This window comes from Gekko japonicus, unplaced genomic scaffold, assembly GCF_001447785.1.
Source record: "Gekko japonicus isolate JY-2015 unplaced genomic scaffold, Gekko_japonicus_V1.1 scaffold699, whole genome shotgun sequence".
NCBI classification, from domain to species: Eukaryota; Metazoa; Chordata; class Lepidosauria; order Squamata; family Gekkonidae; genus Gekko; species Gekko japonicus.
Window position 1 is genome coordinate 285,005 of NW_015165848.1, and position 13,773 is coordinate 298,777.

At 43.1% G+C, this 13,773-nt stretch overlaps 1 protein-coding gene across 1 annotated transcript; it reads left to right on the forward strand.

Moving 5' to 3' along the window:
- Positions 1-541: 541 nt before the first annotated feature.
- On the forward strand, positions 542-8,480 carry SQSTM1 (sequestosome 1). Its single transcript, XM_015411078.1, has 8 exons — positions 542-896; positions 3,435-3,530; positions 4,894-5,129; positions 5,247-5,406; positions 5,646-5,735; positions 6,379-6,617; positions 7,483-7,690; positions 8,175-8,480. The coding sequence occupies exons 1-8, from the start codon at positions 707-709 to the stop codon at positions 8,330-8,332; spliced, it is 1,377 nt and encodes a 458-aa protein (XP_015266564.1). The 5' UTR covers positions 542-706; the 3' UTR covers positions 8,333-8,480.
- The last annotated feature ends 5,293 nt before the right edge of the window (positions 8,481-13,773 follow it).

Here is a 13,773-nt window from a genome sequence, read left to right on the forward strand (position 1 = left end):
TTGCTTTCTGGGGGGCCCTCTACCGCTGTAGCGATTGACCGGTTAGGAAAACCAAGCCGCTGCTCAGGGCCTACATGCACGTCTCAGCCTTTTCCAGCCACCGCTACAGTGAGTCAGCAGGCCGGGATGACGACTGGGCCCAGGAAGCGGGGCGAGCGCATTGACAAAACGAAGCTCCACCCCGCCAGCGAGGTCAAGAAACACGTGTATACACGTGATTAACACCCCCCCACACACACACACAAACTCCGCCTAGTTTGCGGAAGGTCTTGGAAACGTCTGTTTCTCCAAACTAGTTCGCCCCGGTTTTCCTGTATCCAGGAAAATGCTGAGTAACGCTTACACGACGGTTTTTTAAAGGCCCCTGTGGGCTGTCGGACCCTTCCCCCCCCACACCTTTCCAAACCAAAGCTGAAATGCCTCCGGCATCGCGAAAGGGTCATTTCGTCTCATTATTCTGATCGCGCTCCCCTCCTCCTCCTCCGCCTCCTCTCTCCACACCGGGAGGGTGGGGACTTTCCCAGCTCAAGCCCGTCCTCCTCGCGCCACCGCCTATAAGATGCAGCGGGCAGGCGGCGCTTGACTGAGCTGAAGGGCGAAGTCTAAGGCGAAGGCAAAGTCGGCTTCGGGGAGTGCGTCGCTGCTGTCGGGTCCGGCCTCGTCCGCCAATTCTTGCTGCGCCACACCAGCCAGCGTCTCCTCCGCCATGGCTCCGCTGACGGTAAAGGCCTACCTGCTGGGCAAGGAGGACGCCTCCCGGGAGATCCGCCGCTTCGCTGTCGAGGCGCCTGCCTTTTATCAGCCCGTTCGGGACAAGGTGGCCGAGCTCTTCCAGGGGCTGCTCCGCAATGCCGCCGCCGCTGCCACCACCGGCTCTTTCCAGATGTACTACAAGGGTGAGTGACTCGAGAGACGGATGGGGTGGTCCATTGCTACTAGCCTGACATGAAGCCTTTTCCTCCCCTTTTCTCTGTGCCGGGAAAAGCCGCTCGATTGTCTGCAAAGGACGGGGTAGGGCTCCTCAAAGGCCGCAAGATCAGTGCGGTTACCGCTGTGTGACAGGCAGCCGCTCAACAGGTGTAGACCTTCCGACAGGGCCAGGCAGCGGGCAGTGTCATCTCACCTGTGGAGTTTCTGCCTGTTACACAGCAGTTAATGGCTATGCGTGGATTTGTCCATTTTTTTAAAAGTGGCAAAGCTAGCAGGACGTTCTGGTCTAAATATCTTGGAATAGTTATGCTCTCTCTTTCAAATTCCATACTTTTCAAAAATCGGTGCTTAAATTCCTAAACCAAGGATGTGCTAGGAGACAGGAGGTATCAAGACTATCGGGAAGCCATCTTCCCTAATTTAGAAATGTTGCTTGCAAGTTCTAGGCATGATGAGATAGGCTGTTGAAATTAGTATGGAAAAGCAATCTGCAGGTATTGCTGTTTTGCCCCCAAATAATTCACATTCATAGGGTTGAAATATGTTACAAAAAAATAATAATGCTGCACTTGAGATAGGCTGTTGAAATTAGTATGGAAAAGCAATCGGCAGGTATTGAGGCTGTTTTGCCCCCAAAGAACACATTTCAACCCTATGAATGTGTTACAAAAAAACAAATGCTGTGCCCCAGTTAGCTCTGGCTAAATTTTAGTCCTGTTCGGTTACAATCCCCAGTTCACCATGAAGAAAGGGGGGAGGGATCTGCCCTCTAGCTGTTCCTTAACTATTGTAGTTTCTGTATTCTTATGTATAGTGCAGTGATGTCAGGTTTGCCACAAGTTTATGTGAATGGGACAGTGAAATTAAGGGATGATCAAATTGGTGGTAGTTATGCTCTTAAGGAGGAACTAGACACAAAGAGATCTTGTATGAGAGTGATATGTATTGAGGTGAATGTGGGTTATCCCTGGGGTTTTTATTAAGATACTTGGTGTCTGTATTCTTGACTGGAAAGCATCATTCCCATATCTGGTATGGGTGGTGGGATGTCCTTATTACATAAAGAGTGGAAGTTTCTGTGTAGTGCTTTGGGGTAAAAGTCAGACATTCTTTGAATAAAGACTAATGTATTTCTCATGCCTGGTACTGTAAACTTATTTTAAATTAGCTTATCAGGAGTGATCGCTGTCTCAGTAGAGAGGACACATGAACTGATCTTCAGTAGGACCAGGTTACAGATCATTATTGTGAAATGTGTCTGTTGCGGCTCCTCCCCCACATTGGGATTCACCTTGTTGGTGATGTTGGAGGGTGCCATTCATGTGAGTCATTCAGGTTACAGGTTTACTTTTCACTTCTTACCTCTGGCCAGTATTGAACCTCTGTTAGAAATGTTTTGAAGTGTTGATCACTTCTGCAACAAGGTGGTATTATGAGTAACGGGCAGGTGTGAAAGTTCATTTTATATTGTTTGGAGGAAAATACTGCTTGCTGTCAGCATAGTTATACACTTGGATCTGGACAATAATCTACTGTCCCTTTAACAGTGGGTTTTAAGGAGTAGTGTGAATATTGTAAGATTTACACTTTTTAAAACTAATGTTATTTTTTAAAAAATCATGGTTCATAATATATGAGCCCTCTGAGTGCAATGTGGTGTACTGGTAAGATGCACAGAGTTATGAGGCTGACACCTGTGTCCTTTCCCAGGAGGGAGTCTGGCAACAAATTAATTGTTCCAAATGAAAAATAAGAATGCTAATTGCTTGTATACCTGCCTGCCACTTAGCATTTGTGGTTTTCAGCTTTGCCTCAGGATCATAACAGACTTACATTGGCTTATTTATACCAAGGATGATACCACCAGCTGCTTTTAAGGCACTCTTGAAATGGACACCCTTTAAAAGTTGCTTGCCATCAAAGGGAAAAAAATGGAGTGTTTTTCAAGTTGGAGCAGTAGATCACAGAAAGCCTCTAGTCTTTTGGTATTTTCTGTAGCTGTGTTATGTATAATCTTAATAGCTTTACATAATTGACCTCTTCATGCTTTAGTGTGTGCTTTACAAGAGACTAGCACCTCCCCATGTAATAATAGAAGAACATACAATGGATAGTTGAGAAGACATGCATACCTTTCAATAGTGGCTCACATTTCTTTCATCTGTGTATCAGCTAGCTAGTAGCATGCCCTTACATTTTCATACAGTGATGTCAGCAAGGCTGTTCTTTTAAAACACACACACACACACACACACACACAGTTGTATGCAAGATTGTACCAGTGGCAAACTAATGGTCAAGTGTACTCAGTGGGTTTAAACAACTTTATTAGATGATTCCATGTGACTGAGGAGAATAGTGGCTGAAAAGAAAAAGAAAAAGGAGTCTTGCAACACCTTAAAGACTACAAAAAATATTTTATGGCCTTTGTAATGGCTCCTCAATTTGTAAATTTAAAAGTGCATTTCTGTCCTGTACCAGTAATATTTTTTTTCTTCTTTCAGATGAAGATGGAGATATGGTTGCTTTTTCCAGTGATGAAGAACTGCAGCTGGCCATGCCCTATGTAAAAGATGGAATTTTTCGCATATATGTTAAAGGTAACCTTGTTTCTTTTGATCCAATTTAGAACTGAGTATTGCCTCTTTTCAATCTTGGTGGCTGTTACATTATAATGCCTTCTGGAGGCTCAGGATTGGCCAAGAAGTCTGTATTATGCAGCCGAATGTCATTGTGTAACAATGGCTACTTCTGAGAATGATCACTTGAGGAAAACGTAAGAAGGTGGAGAAGCTTAAGAACTCCCAAGGGCTGACTCCCAGTGCTTCAGAGGGAGTTATGTTGCTTTGGCAAAAAGCCACCATTGTGCTGGCTTCCAGTTAGTTGTTCAAATTGGTTTCTGCCAATGCAACTCCCAAGTTCCTGTGAGGCACTAAACATCAGCACTTGAGAGTTCATAGACTTCTCTGCTCCCTCACCTTTCCCTCAAATGATTGGTTTTCACAGTGCTTATTTTATGTAATGGTAGCCTGTTGCAAGCTGTTCCAGAATTGAGTAATAAAAAGGTCCCCCCGTGCCCCCCCCCGTATGGAGTAATTTGAGCAGCTCAGGTGTAGTGTAGAGTGTAGTGCAGCAACCTGGAGTGGTGGAACTCAGAAAGAGGTTGACTTCCTCATCTCTTTACAGGTAGGCCAAAGAGATCAATCAAATCATACTTACGAAAAATTCTTACAAACACACTTACAAAAACTTCATATAAGCAGGACGAGCAGCAATACCCCCCCCCCCGCGTTAAACTTATTCAGTAAAATAACTGACAATTCAGTCCAGTGTTACTCTAGTCAAAGCCTGTTGAAACCAGTGGACTTAGACTGCAGTAGCTCTGCATGGGATTGGACTGTCAAGGAAGCAGATGGTTAGGCTTTTCTTCATGTGCATACACTGAATGGAATGTAGCTCTCTATTGAGGCCCTGGCTATAACAGATTTTCAGATTTTAATCAAATATTACTGAAGATAATCTAATTTTATGTTTCCCGGTTATTTTTGAGCCAAAAGTGGTTTATAATGAGATCTTAAGAAGGAAGTCAATATCTTACAGATGTGTCTTAGCACTTAATTGTAACCTGTTGTAGATGTGAATGAGAACTAAATCTACAGCTTCATGATATTTTAATTCTAACATGCCTTAGAAGTGAGATTGAGTGTCATCTTGAGCAAAGTTAACATCCTTCTAAACCCATTGGCATCTTAAAAGGGTGTAACACAGCTTGAGGCTATACTGAGATATTCCAGTCCTCGACAGCCAGTATGGTATAGTGGTTACATTTCCTAAAAGTGTTGTCCCTCTGTTTTGTGCTTGTGTGCTCTTGTCTTTCAACTCTGAGAAATGTTTTAATGTTGGATTTTAACTTGTTTATCTTGGTAGTAACATAGGGGCAACTTGTTCTTTTGCGTCCTTCAGAGAAAAAAGAATTGAAACGTGAGCACCTGCACCGCCAGTCCTGCAGCCAGGAGCGTCCTCCGAATATGGTGCACCCCAATGTGGTCTGTGATGGCTGTGACGGTCCAGTTGTGGGTGCCAGATTCAAATGCACTGTTTGTCCAGACTATGACCTGTGCAGCACTTGTGAGGGAAAAGGCATCCACAAGGATCACAACATGATCATGTTTCAAAGTCCATTTCTCAATCCACTGGAGGTGAGCCATGTGGGGAAAAGGTCATTAAAGAGAGGTGCTCAAAGACCATTTTACCTACGATATGGGGCAACTGGGTTTAAAACAACATCCAACTAACATGCTGCATTTACCCTTTAGTGGCTTCCTAGAGGTCGGTGGCTTCGTAAGATGCGACATGGTGGTCCATTTCCATGGATGCAAGGTTGGGGGCACTCTTGCCCTTCCGGTCGCTGTCAGAACTCTGGTCAGGCACAAGCCAGTACCAGTAATACTGTCCCAAATGCTACTCCTGAGCAAGGTAATCTTTACTTTTTGATAATTGATCCTGACTGATATGCCTAGGTGAAATATGCTTGTGGTACCTGCCCCCCTCCCCTTCAAATGAATTGTTTTAGATAAATGTGCTTGAGTTTTCCTGTGCACCAAATAACCATTAAAAGTGGAAATGAATTGGATAGCTAGAATTAATGAAGACACAAATTGAACTTTGCTGAATCCTCTTATGCTCTGTTAATGATTGAAACCTTTTTTTTTAAGGAGGGGTTTCTAGCAATCAGTCTCAGGATCCCAATGTCACCTTCTTGAAGAATGTTGGAGAAAGTGTTGCAGCATTTCTGAGTCCACTTGGTAAGTGTTTCCTTTCATTTAGTGAAGCATTTGTTCTCTTTTCTTTTGCTGAAGAGATAAGTGCTACTTCCATTAATGTCACATTATGTTGGCTCCCTCCCAAGAAAAATGGTTCCTCTGTCGTTAGTTATTGTCTTATCTGTTCCTCCCAAATAATTTAATTTGGAGGCCTGGAGCTAATGTAGGTGCCTTTTGTCTTTGTATCCAGAGGTTGTTTCATCTGTTTTTTTGAAAGTGTCACAAATCAGGGATAGTATTACACAGGACAAAGTGGCTGTCACTCCTGAAATTTTCTTGATGTCCACTCTTGGCAAGAGCCTTGCATTAAATTACTATATGATGAAAAAGTACTTGAAGTTGTCACAGCAGTGTAGACTGTAATCAACTTTAAGGACTGGGTACATGCCAGAGCCTACAGAATAGCTGCTTTGTTGCCCATCTTTAATGCAAACAAAGTGTCTTTATATTTTCCCCAAGTGATAGCACTGCAGGTAGCTTGCCTCCTGACTTTTTGACTGGCTTATGGGACATCTGTTGTGCTAACCAGCACTGCAAGAGGTAGAAAAGTAGACCTAAACGGCCTGCGTTCACATCTTCAAAATCTTAATCTTGTTTAATTCTACCTGTCATATTGCTTCTCTAGGCATTGATGTTGATATTGATGTGGAACACGAGGGACAAAGAAGCAAAGTGGCACCGGTGCCTAGTGCCGAGAAGAGCAGTGCCATGCCTAGAAGCAGTTCAGGGGACCAGTCAAAATCTCAAACAAGCAGTAAGAGCACATCAGCTTCAGAGGCAGGGGATGCTATTACTGACCAGCTTCAGGAGATGGTGGTGGATTCTCCCCCTGTGCAGATGGAACAGGATAGTCTCTTGTCACAGGTAAGAGAATGAAGACTTGGCAGGTTCTGAAATGTGCACTTCCGTGTTGTAAATATGATGAACTCATGCTGGAACTAATGTGAGCATTAAATATGATGAACTCATGCTGGAACTAATGCTCAGTTCAGGCGTTCTTCTGGTGGGCATAACTCTGGTTAGCAGTTACTCCCCTCCCCCAATTTCAGTCAGTATACTGAAGACACAACTCTTCCACAGGCTGATTTGTCATGACAGTTGCATTCAAGTGTCTTAACAGACATCTGTTTCTTTCCCTGTTACTGTGCTTCTTAATGGCATTTTAATCATGTTTAAGAATTATTTATGGGAGAAACAGGCCTCAGTTAAGGCACTCCCACTTAAATATCACAATAAAGTAGGTGAAAATGAATCTTTGATCTCAAAATGTTGCATGAGGTATATAAGCATGACTATGAGCCAGGTTCATATCTTGTGAACCAAAACTTGTTTATGATGTCTGAACTGAGCCTAAGGCTAGTACTGAAGCTTGCCAATGTTAGAACTTTATTAAGTAAGTTCTTATTTTAAGTACCTAAAATTTTGGCATTAATGCTAAACAGTGAATGAATCAAAACATAAAGGACAGCAGTAAAGTGTTTAAAATGTTTTTTAAAACTCCTGAATGGTAGCGTTTAATCCTATTTGAGTATCAGAATGTCAGCATGTTGTGCTTGCTGGAGTATAGTATCTACTATACAGATTTAAAAGTTTTTACTCTCCATCTTAACATTGGAGGCTGAAAACAGATTTTTAGTACTGCTGTCCATAACTGTGTAAGTTAGCCAACTTCAGCACTGGTGGCTGCATTATTCAGTAACAGATTTGCATTGTGTATTTGTGATCCCAGGAACCAGCTGAATCCAGTGGTAGTTTGGCAGGGGATGAGGACTGGACCCACTTATCTTCAAAGGAAGTAGACCCTTCTACTGGCGAACTGCAGTCTTTACAAATGCCAGACACAGACAGCCCATGCTGCCTGGATCCAACTCAGGCTCCTGCTCATACAGGACCAACAGGCTTGAGAGAGGCTGCACTCTACCCTCATCTTCCACCAGGTAACAAGAGTTTGGAAGTTCACATACAATTCTATACCACTAAAGAAATTTCTGGTTTGAAAAAGCAAACTTTGATGATAGCAGGCTTATGCAAAGAGATTGGCCAGTAACGTGCCTTAAATTAAATTGCATCTCTTCAGTATGCTCTGAGCATTCTTATTTGCTGTTAAATACCGACCTTGTAACTGATGGAATTTGAAAAAATTGATAATCACAATTTGCCTGTGGAAATAATTAAGCTTCAGTCTTGTTGTTTTAGTCTATTTATGTTGCTTTTCCTTGCAAAATATTGACTTGGGTTCTTGCAAAGTGGACTAGTGTTACATAGTTAGTAAACTATAGTGACTTGGGTTCTTGCAAAGTGGACTAGTTAGATATGAGTCGCTCCACACTGATGATGACTGTGATCATTCTAACTCCAGTGTTGCTTAGTAAGCCTTCCTGAGCCCAAGTAATTCTTGCTGGACACCTCTTATCTTTACAGACGCAGATCCACGCCTGATTGAGTCCCTGTCACAGATGCTGTCCATGGGATTCAATGATGAAGGGGGATGGCTCACTCATCTGCTGCGTTCCAAGAACTATGACATTGGGTCAGCACTGGATACTATCCAGTACTCCAAGCATCCTCCAGCTCCCTAATGTTACCTATGCAACGCCTAATACTGAAAGCAGAATGAAAAAGGCTCCACAGAGTAGCCTGCTTTTTATATCTTACCTACTGCAATGATCAGATCCTTCTTTCTTTGTTCATTCTACAAAAATAAATGGTCATGCTCTTCCTCTTTCACCCTGTCATCTGTGATATACTTTATGTACCTGACTTAGGATATATTATCCCTAGCTGTTGGGCATTTTGATACATATTTAAGTTTGTCTGCCTTAGGGTGAGTATGTCCCTAGCTGTTGGGCATTTTGATACATAGTTTGTCTGCCTTAGGGTGAGCACGTGTCCTTAAGCAGATAATTTGTACTGAATATATGAATTGCAGACCCCTTACACAATGTTTGATAGCAAGAAGAGAAATATACCCACTGCACTGCTGTTGTCTCTATACATCATCATTATATCTAATGTTGACCTCAGCCAAATCTGGATTCTTAATGCTGGAGACTGGAGCCATGAGCAGACAAGACAACTCTTTCTACAAACCAAATAAAGCCCCAGGTTGCAAAAAAAATCTGAAATCTAAAGAGAAATATATGGGGGGGGGGGATAATAGAAGTAGCACCTGTATCTTTAAGAAAAGAGATCCCAGTGGCTATTGTGGAGGTCGCTAGGCAACCAAAACACATTCTCAGCTCTCAAGCCTTGGCTTCTGTCAGTAATGGCCTTATTTAGGGCTGTATTTAATTAAAGAAATCCTAAACTGATTTTAAGTTTTATCACTTCTATGTATGCAATTTTTTTAATATTGTAAGCCACCTTGAGCTCCATATGAAGAAAGGTGGCTAGTGAATATTTTAAGTAAAAGGTGGGGGTGGTAAGGGCTCTTTTGTTTTGGCCTCTCAGAGGACTGATCTTTCAGGCCCAGCAACAGTGTGACTTGCATGTGCATGCTTGCTGCTGTTCAGCAGCCACTGCACGAAAATCCAGTGTGGTGTAGTGGCTATAGTTTCAGACTTGAATGCCCACTATGCTGTGGAAGCTCACTGGATGACCTTGGGCTAGTCATTCTCAGCCTAATGTATCTCACAAGGCTGCCAGAAGGATGGAAAGAAGAAATAGGGAAAGGGGATACAGGGGAATGTGAGCCTCCCCATTGAGGGTTCCCCAGCGTGCAACTGGGCCTGGTACAGCCAAAAGTATACAACTAGGACCAGACCACTGGCTAGCATTGAGCAACTTGACCAGACTTCAGCCAGGGGAGGCAAAGAAGAAGGAAAAGGTAGAGGCTGGGGGGGCGTGACAATAAGATGCCCCCTGCAAGTCCCTGCAGTTGTAGATGACTTAAGCTGAACTACTGACAGCAGTAAGCTGTGTGTCTTCAGGTTACACACATACACACCCCTTAATGGCAGATCCATGTTTATAGTAGGAAGTATCCACTTTACTGTATAAGGAAATTATGATGCTGGGCTTACATAACAAGTGTGCTTGGGAGGGCACATAAAGCAGGGGTGTCGAACTCATTTGTTACAAGGGTTGGATCTGACATAAATATGACTTTGTTGGGCCGGGCCACGTACCATAAATATAATGCCAGGTACCAGAGATATATACTGTATAAAGGACAGCAGCTGATAAGCTCCAAGTTGGTGTATCCTCATTGCAAGACCTCATAGGCTGGGAAGGGGGGGGCAAAGAAAACCCACATGGGCAGACTGGCGAGCCAGCGGTGCAGCACTGGGCAGGTGCTCCCACACTGCTTGACTGCTGCAGACAATGTTCCAACATGCTGAAGCCACGATCAGAGTAGTTCTACCCACTCCCCCACCCAGCAGCCTCCTGTTCCTTCCATTAGTTGCTTGAGCACTGGGCAGGTGCCTGGATGGGCCGATTCTGGCCCCTGGGCCTTATGTTTGACACCCCTGATATAAAAGATGAGCATCTCATCCCTATTGTCTTTTTGCACTCTTAAAATAACCACAACTGTATTTATGTATGAGGAGGTTTACAGTTTCTTTTCTTAACAAATATGAAATAAGAACTGAATGAAGACAACTTACTGCTATCAATAATTAGTTGTGACAGATCTCACTAGTTATATGGTGCTGAAATTTAAATCTCATGGGCAAACAGTCACTTTTACACATATACCCAAGAGATCTGGTCCAGTAAAGAATGAAAGTGGTAAAGACACTCCAGAACATGGGTGAAAACAGGAAAACCAATCAAAACTGAACTGCCTCAACAGTAGCCACTGCTTTTAATTGTTCTACCTACGCCTAACAGTAAACAAACACTGGGTATGATCTTAAAGATTTTTATTCGCACACCCCCAGCTGTAGTGGGCATGGAAAGGCAAAGTCCAATTCTGCTTAAGGAAGTACTTCTGTGGGTGGAAGGGAATCTGAACCATTGGCAATTTTAGATAAGACCAATACTAGCTAATGACCCCCCTGTGTAACATGCTGTGTTACTGAGAGTAGTCCTCCACTGTATCAGAATAGCAAGACAACTTAATATCTCTCTGCACTTATTAAATATACAACAGCTTTTAAAGACCATGTTTTGGAACTAAGGTTCTTCTAAGCCATTACAAATAGACTAATAATGAATAAACAAAGCCATAGGAAACAAGCCACAGTCATAGGAAACAAGTAGAATGCCTGAATATTCTTCAAAGGTAGTCATCAAAGTCCTCTCCAGTAGAAAAAAGGCCACTATTTCGAACTGTTGCAGTAGAGAAAGCAAGAGGATGTACCAAAGGAATAGAGGGAGATTCCTTTGATAACATCTTTTGAAGATTAGCACTGGGTAAAACTGAAGAATCTTTGTTTTTTTCAGGTAGTATGTTGGCTTCTTCAATATGCTTGCTATCCATCTGTACTTTATCTAGGGCAATAGAGGCAGTCTGCCTTGGTACATGTTGCCAGTTTGGGGGGCTGTCAATTAAGTTGGCTATTATTTCATTACTTGCAGCAGCAGAACTTTGGACTACAGGCACCTGACACTCTAATACAGCAGCAGCCATGCTCCTATTAGAAGTCTTTGATGAAAGAGATTTCCTCTGATTAGGAAGGACAACATTTCTTAATGCTCTCTCTTCATTCTTTCCATGTATCAGACGTTCTTCAACAGCAGAAATCCCCATACTTTTATCTGCAGCATTTCCATAGGTTTGTGTATCACTGAATGAATTTCTTCTGTGCTACAGGAGGACAGGAAAAAAATTACAGTCATACCCAAGTACAAGGGATACCCTAGAACAGGAGTCCCCAACCTTTCCCCAGCCTGTGGGTAACCTTTGGAATTCTGACACAGGGTGATGGGCACAACCCCCCCCCCCAATGGGCTGCCACAAGAGGCACAGCCAATCACAAAATGTCAGAGAGTGAAGTCCTGCATAACTGATAGTCTTCAACGTTTCAGGGATTAGCTGTGTTTATTAAGATAACTGTTGGCTGTCAGACCCCTCCTGCAGAAGGGCATGGTGGCACCCAGAGAGATAAAGACCATACACCTTTCATATTTAATATAACTCCAGGTATCAGTTCACATAAACTCAATGTCTGTCCCAAAGGCGACCCCAACACTGCCTGCAAGGAAATTAGCCTGCGAAACATATTTGGAAGTGATTGAAAGAGGCTGACATGCAAACAAGTCTCTCCCACATGCAAACAAGTTTCTCCTACTTAAAAGGAACAACAATGGGTTCTCAGGAACACTTTGAAACACTTGTATCATTTGTATCAGTCACTGGGAACATACCAAGTCATTTTGTTCTTAGGCATCATTTTTCCTCCTATAAATGCAAGCTCACATCTTTAGTGGCACTCGCTCGCGTCCTTTGGCTTGCTAGCTTGGCTTGCTTGCTTGCTCTTCCATCTATCTCTGCTCTGCTATACTGAACACTCCTTCTCACATGTAGGCTCTTTGAAGCACAGGTCACTTCTCTCTCCTCCAGAAGAGAGGTAAATATAGCCTCTTCCCTAGTCTATTATCCCCCCTTTTCCACACTATTTCTTTCTTAGGCCAAATTTGCAAGATTGTTTTCAGTGTGTCTTTTAAAATGTATATTTGCCGTTTTAGTGCTTTACAATAAAAATACTTTTATTTGAACATCAGCCTGTTTTATTTAAGCGTTCTCTAAGGGAAAATCCTGGTATAAATAAGTGGAAATCTCACTAGTTACCACCTCTCACACTGCCTCTAAATAAAGCTAATTCCCAACTCAAATAGGTAACAGCACTCTGGATAACCCCCCTCTTGCTTAGCTAAATTCCCCTATCAAAAATCAATTAATTACTAGACCATTTTGGGTAACTATACTGTTTAAAAATATTTTCTTGCATACACCTTCAGTCACACAATGAAGATCCTTCTGATGTGGTGGAAGCTGCAGTTGAAGTGGCTTTTAAAACGTCTGCACAGCCAATCAAATCTCCAATCAGAATCCTTGCTGGGCAAAAGCCCCATCTGGCTCCATCCACTTTCTAAAAACCCTTGGTGGGTGCCAGGGAAGGTGTCACCGGGAGCAGTGGCACCCACAGGAACCACACGGGGGACCCCTGGCCTAGGGAATGGCTGCAAGGCGGTATGGGATGGCACCTCCATGCCATTTCCTTAGGAAGACTACCAGGTCACTCACTATGGTTTTAAAGTAAACCTGGGATTTTGTTTTCCTCTGCTTTGTTTTGTATCATGCACCTTTTGCACACTTTTCTGCTTTGTGACAGTGTAGCACCCAGTTCTAGAGTGCATGAATCGACCTGTTCTGGGGTGAGCCATCTGGTAGGAAGTTGGTCTGCTGTTCTGATGGGGTTTGGATCCAATGTTAATAGGCACCTCTAGCAGTGAAACATTTGCTCACTGGTTCTCTTCCAAGATCAGGTTACCAAATAGATCAGCTTATCCTGTAGATCTTATCAGATAATGGAACATGCTTACAAACAATGCATTTAGGAATGGAGACAGTGAGCTACCAAGGGACCTACAGTGAAGCCAGACTGGACAGAGCTGTAGATCGTTAATTCTTTTAAAAAGTAAGTTTTGTTTTTCTGAGTGTTTAAGACAGAATGCACATTGTTCTCAAGCAAAAGTCACATGAGCCGCTTCTATTAATGTTGACTGATGACTCAAGCCTTCCGTAGCAAGATTAAGCACTACATCCCATGCAGATGCAGGACAATCACATGGAAGGGAAGAACAAGTATTAAAAGTATCAGGGAACAGGGCCCTGAAAGTATTAAAAGTATCAGGGAACAGGGCCCCTGACAGTGGCTGAAGGGACCCGCACAGCAGTCAGCCTATGAAGACTAAGCCGGTTCATTAGCAAGGAGGATAGCTGACTGGTAATACCGAAGGTAGCAAAGTTGAAACTATCATATTCTTATGTATATGCAGGCTTTGAGGACTGGAGCCATAAAGCAGACCTTAGTTCTATACTTAAAAGGTCTACAGTCTTACAGAACGTGAA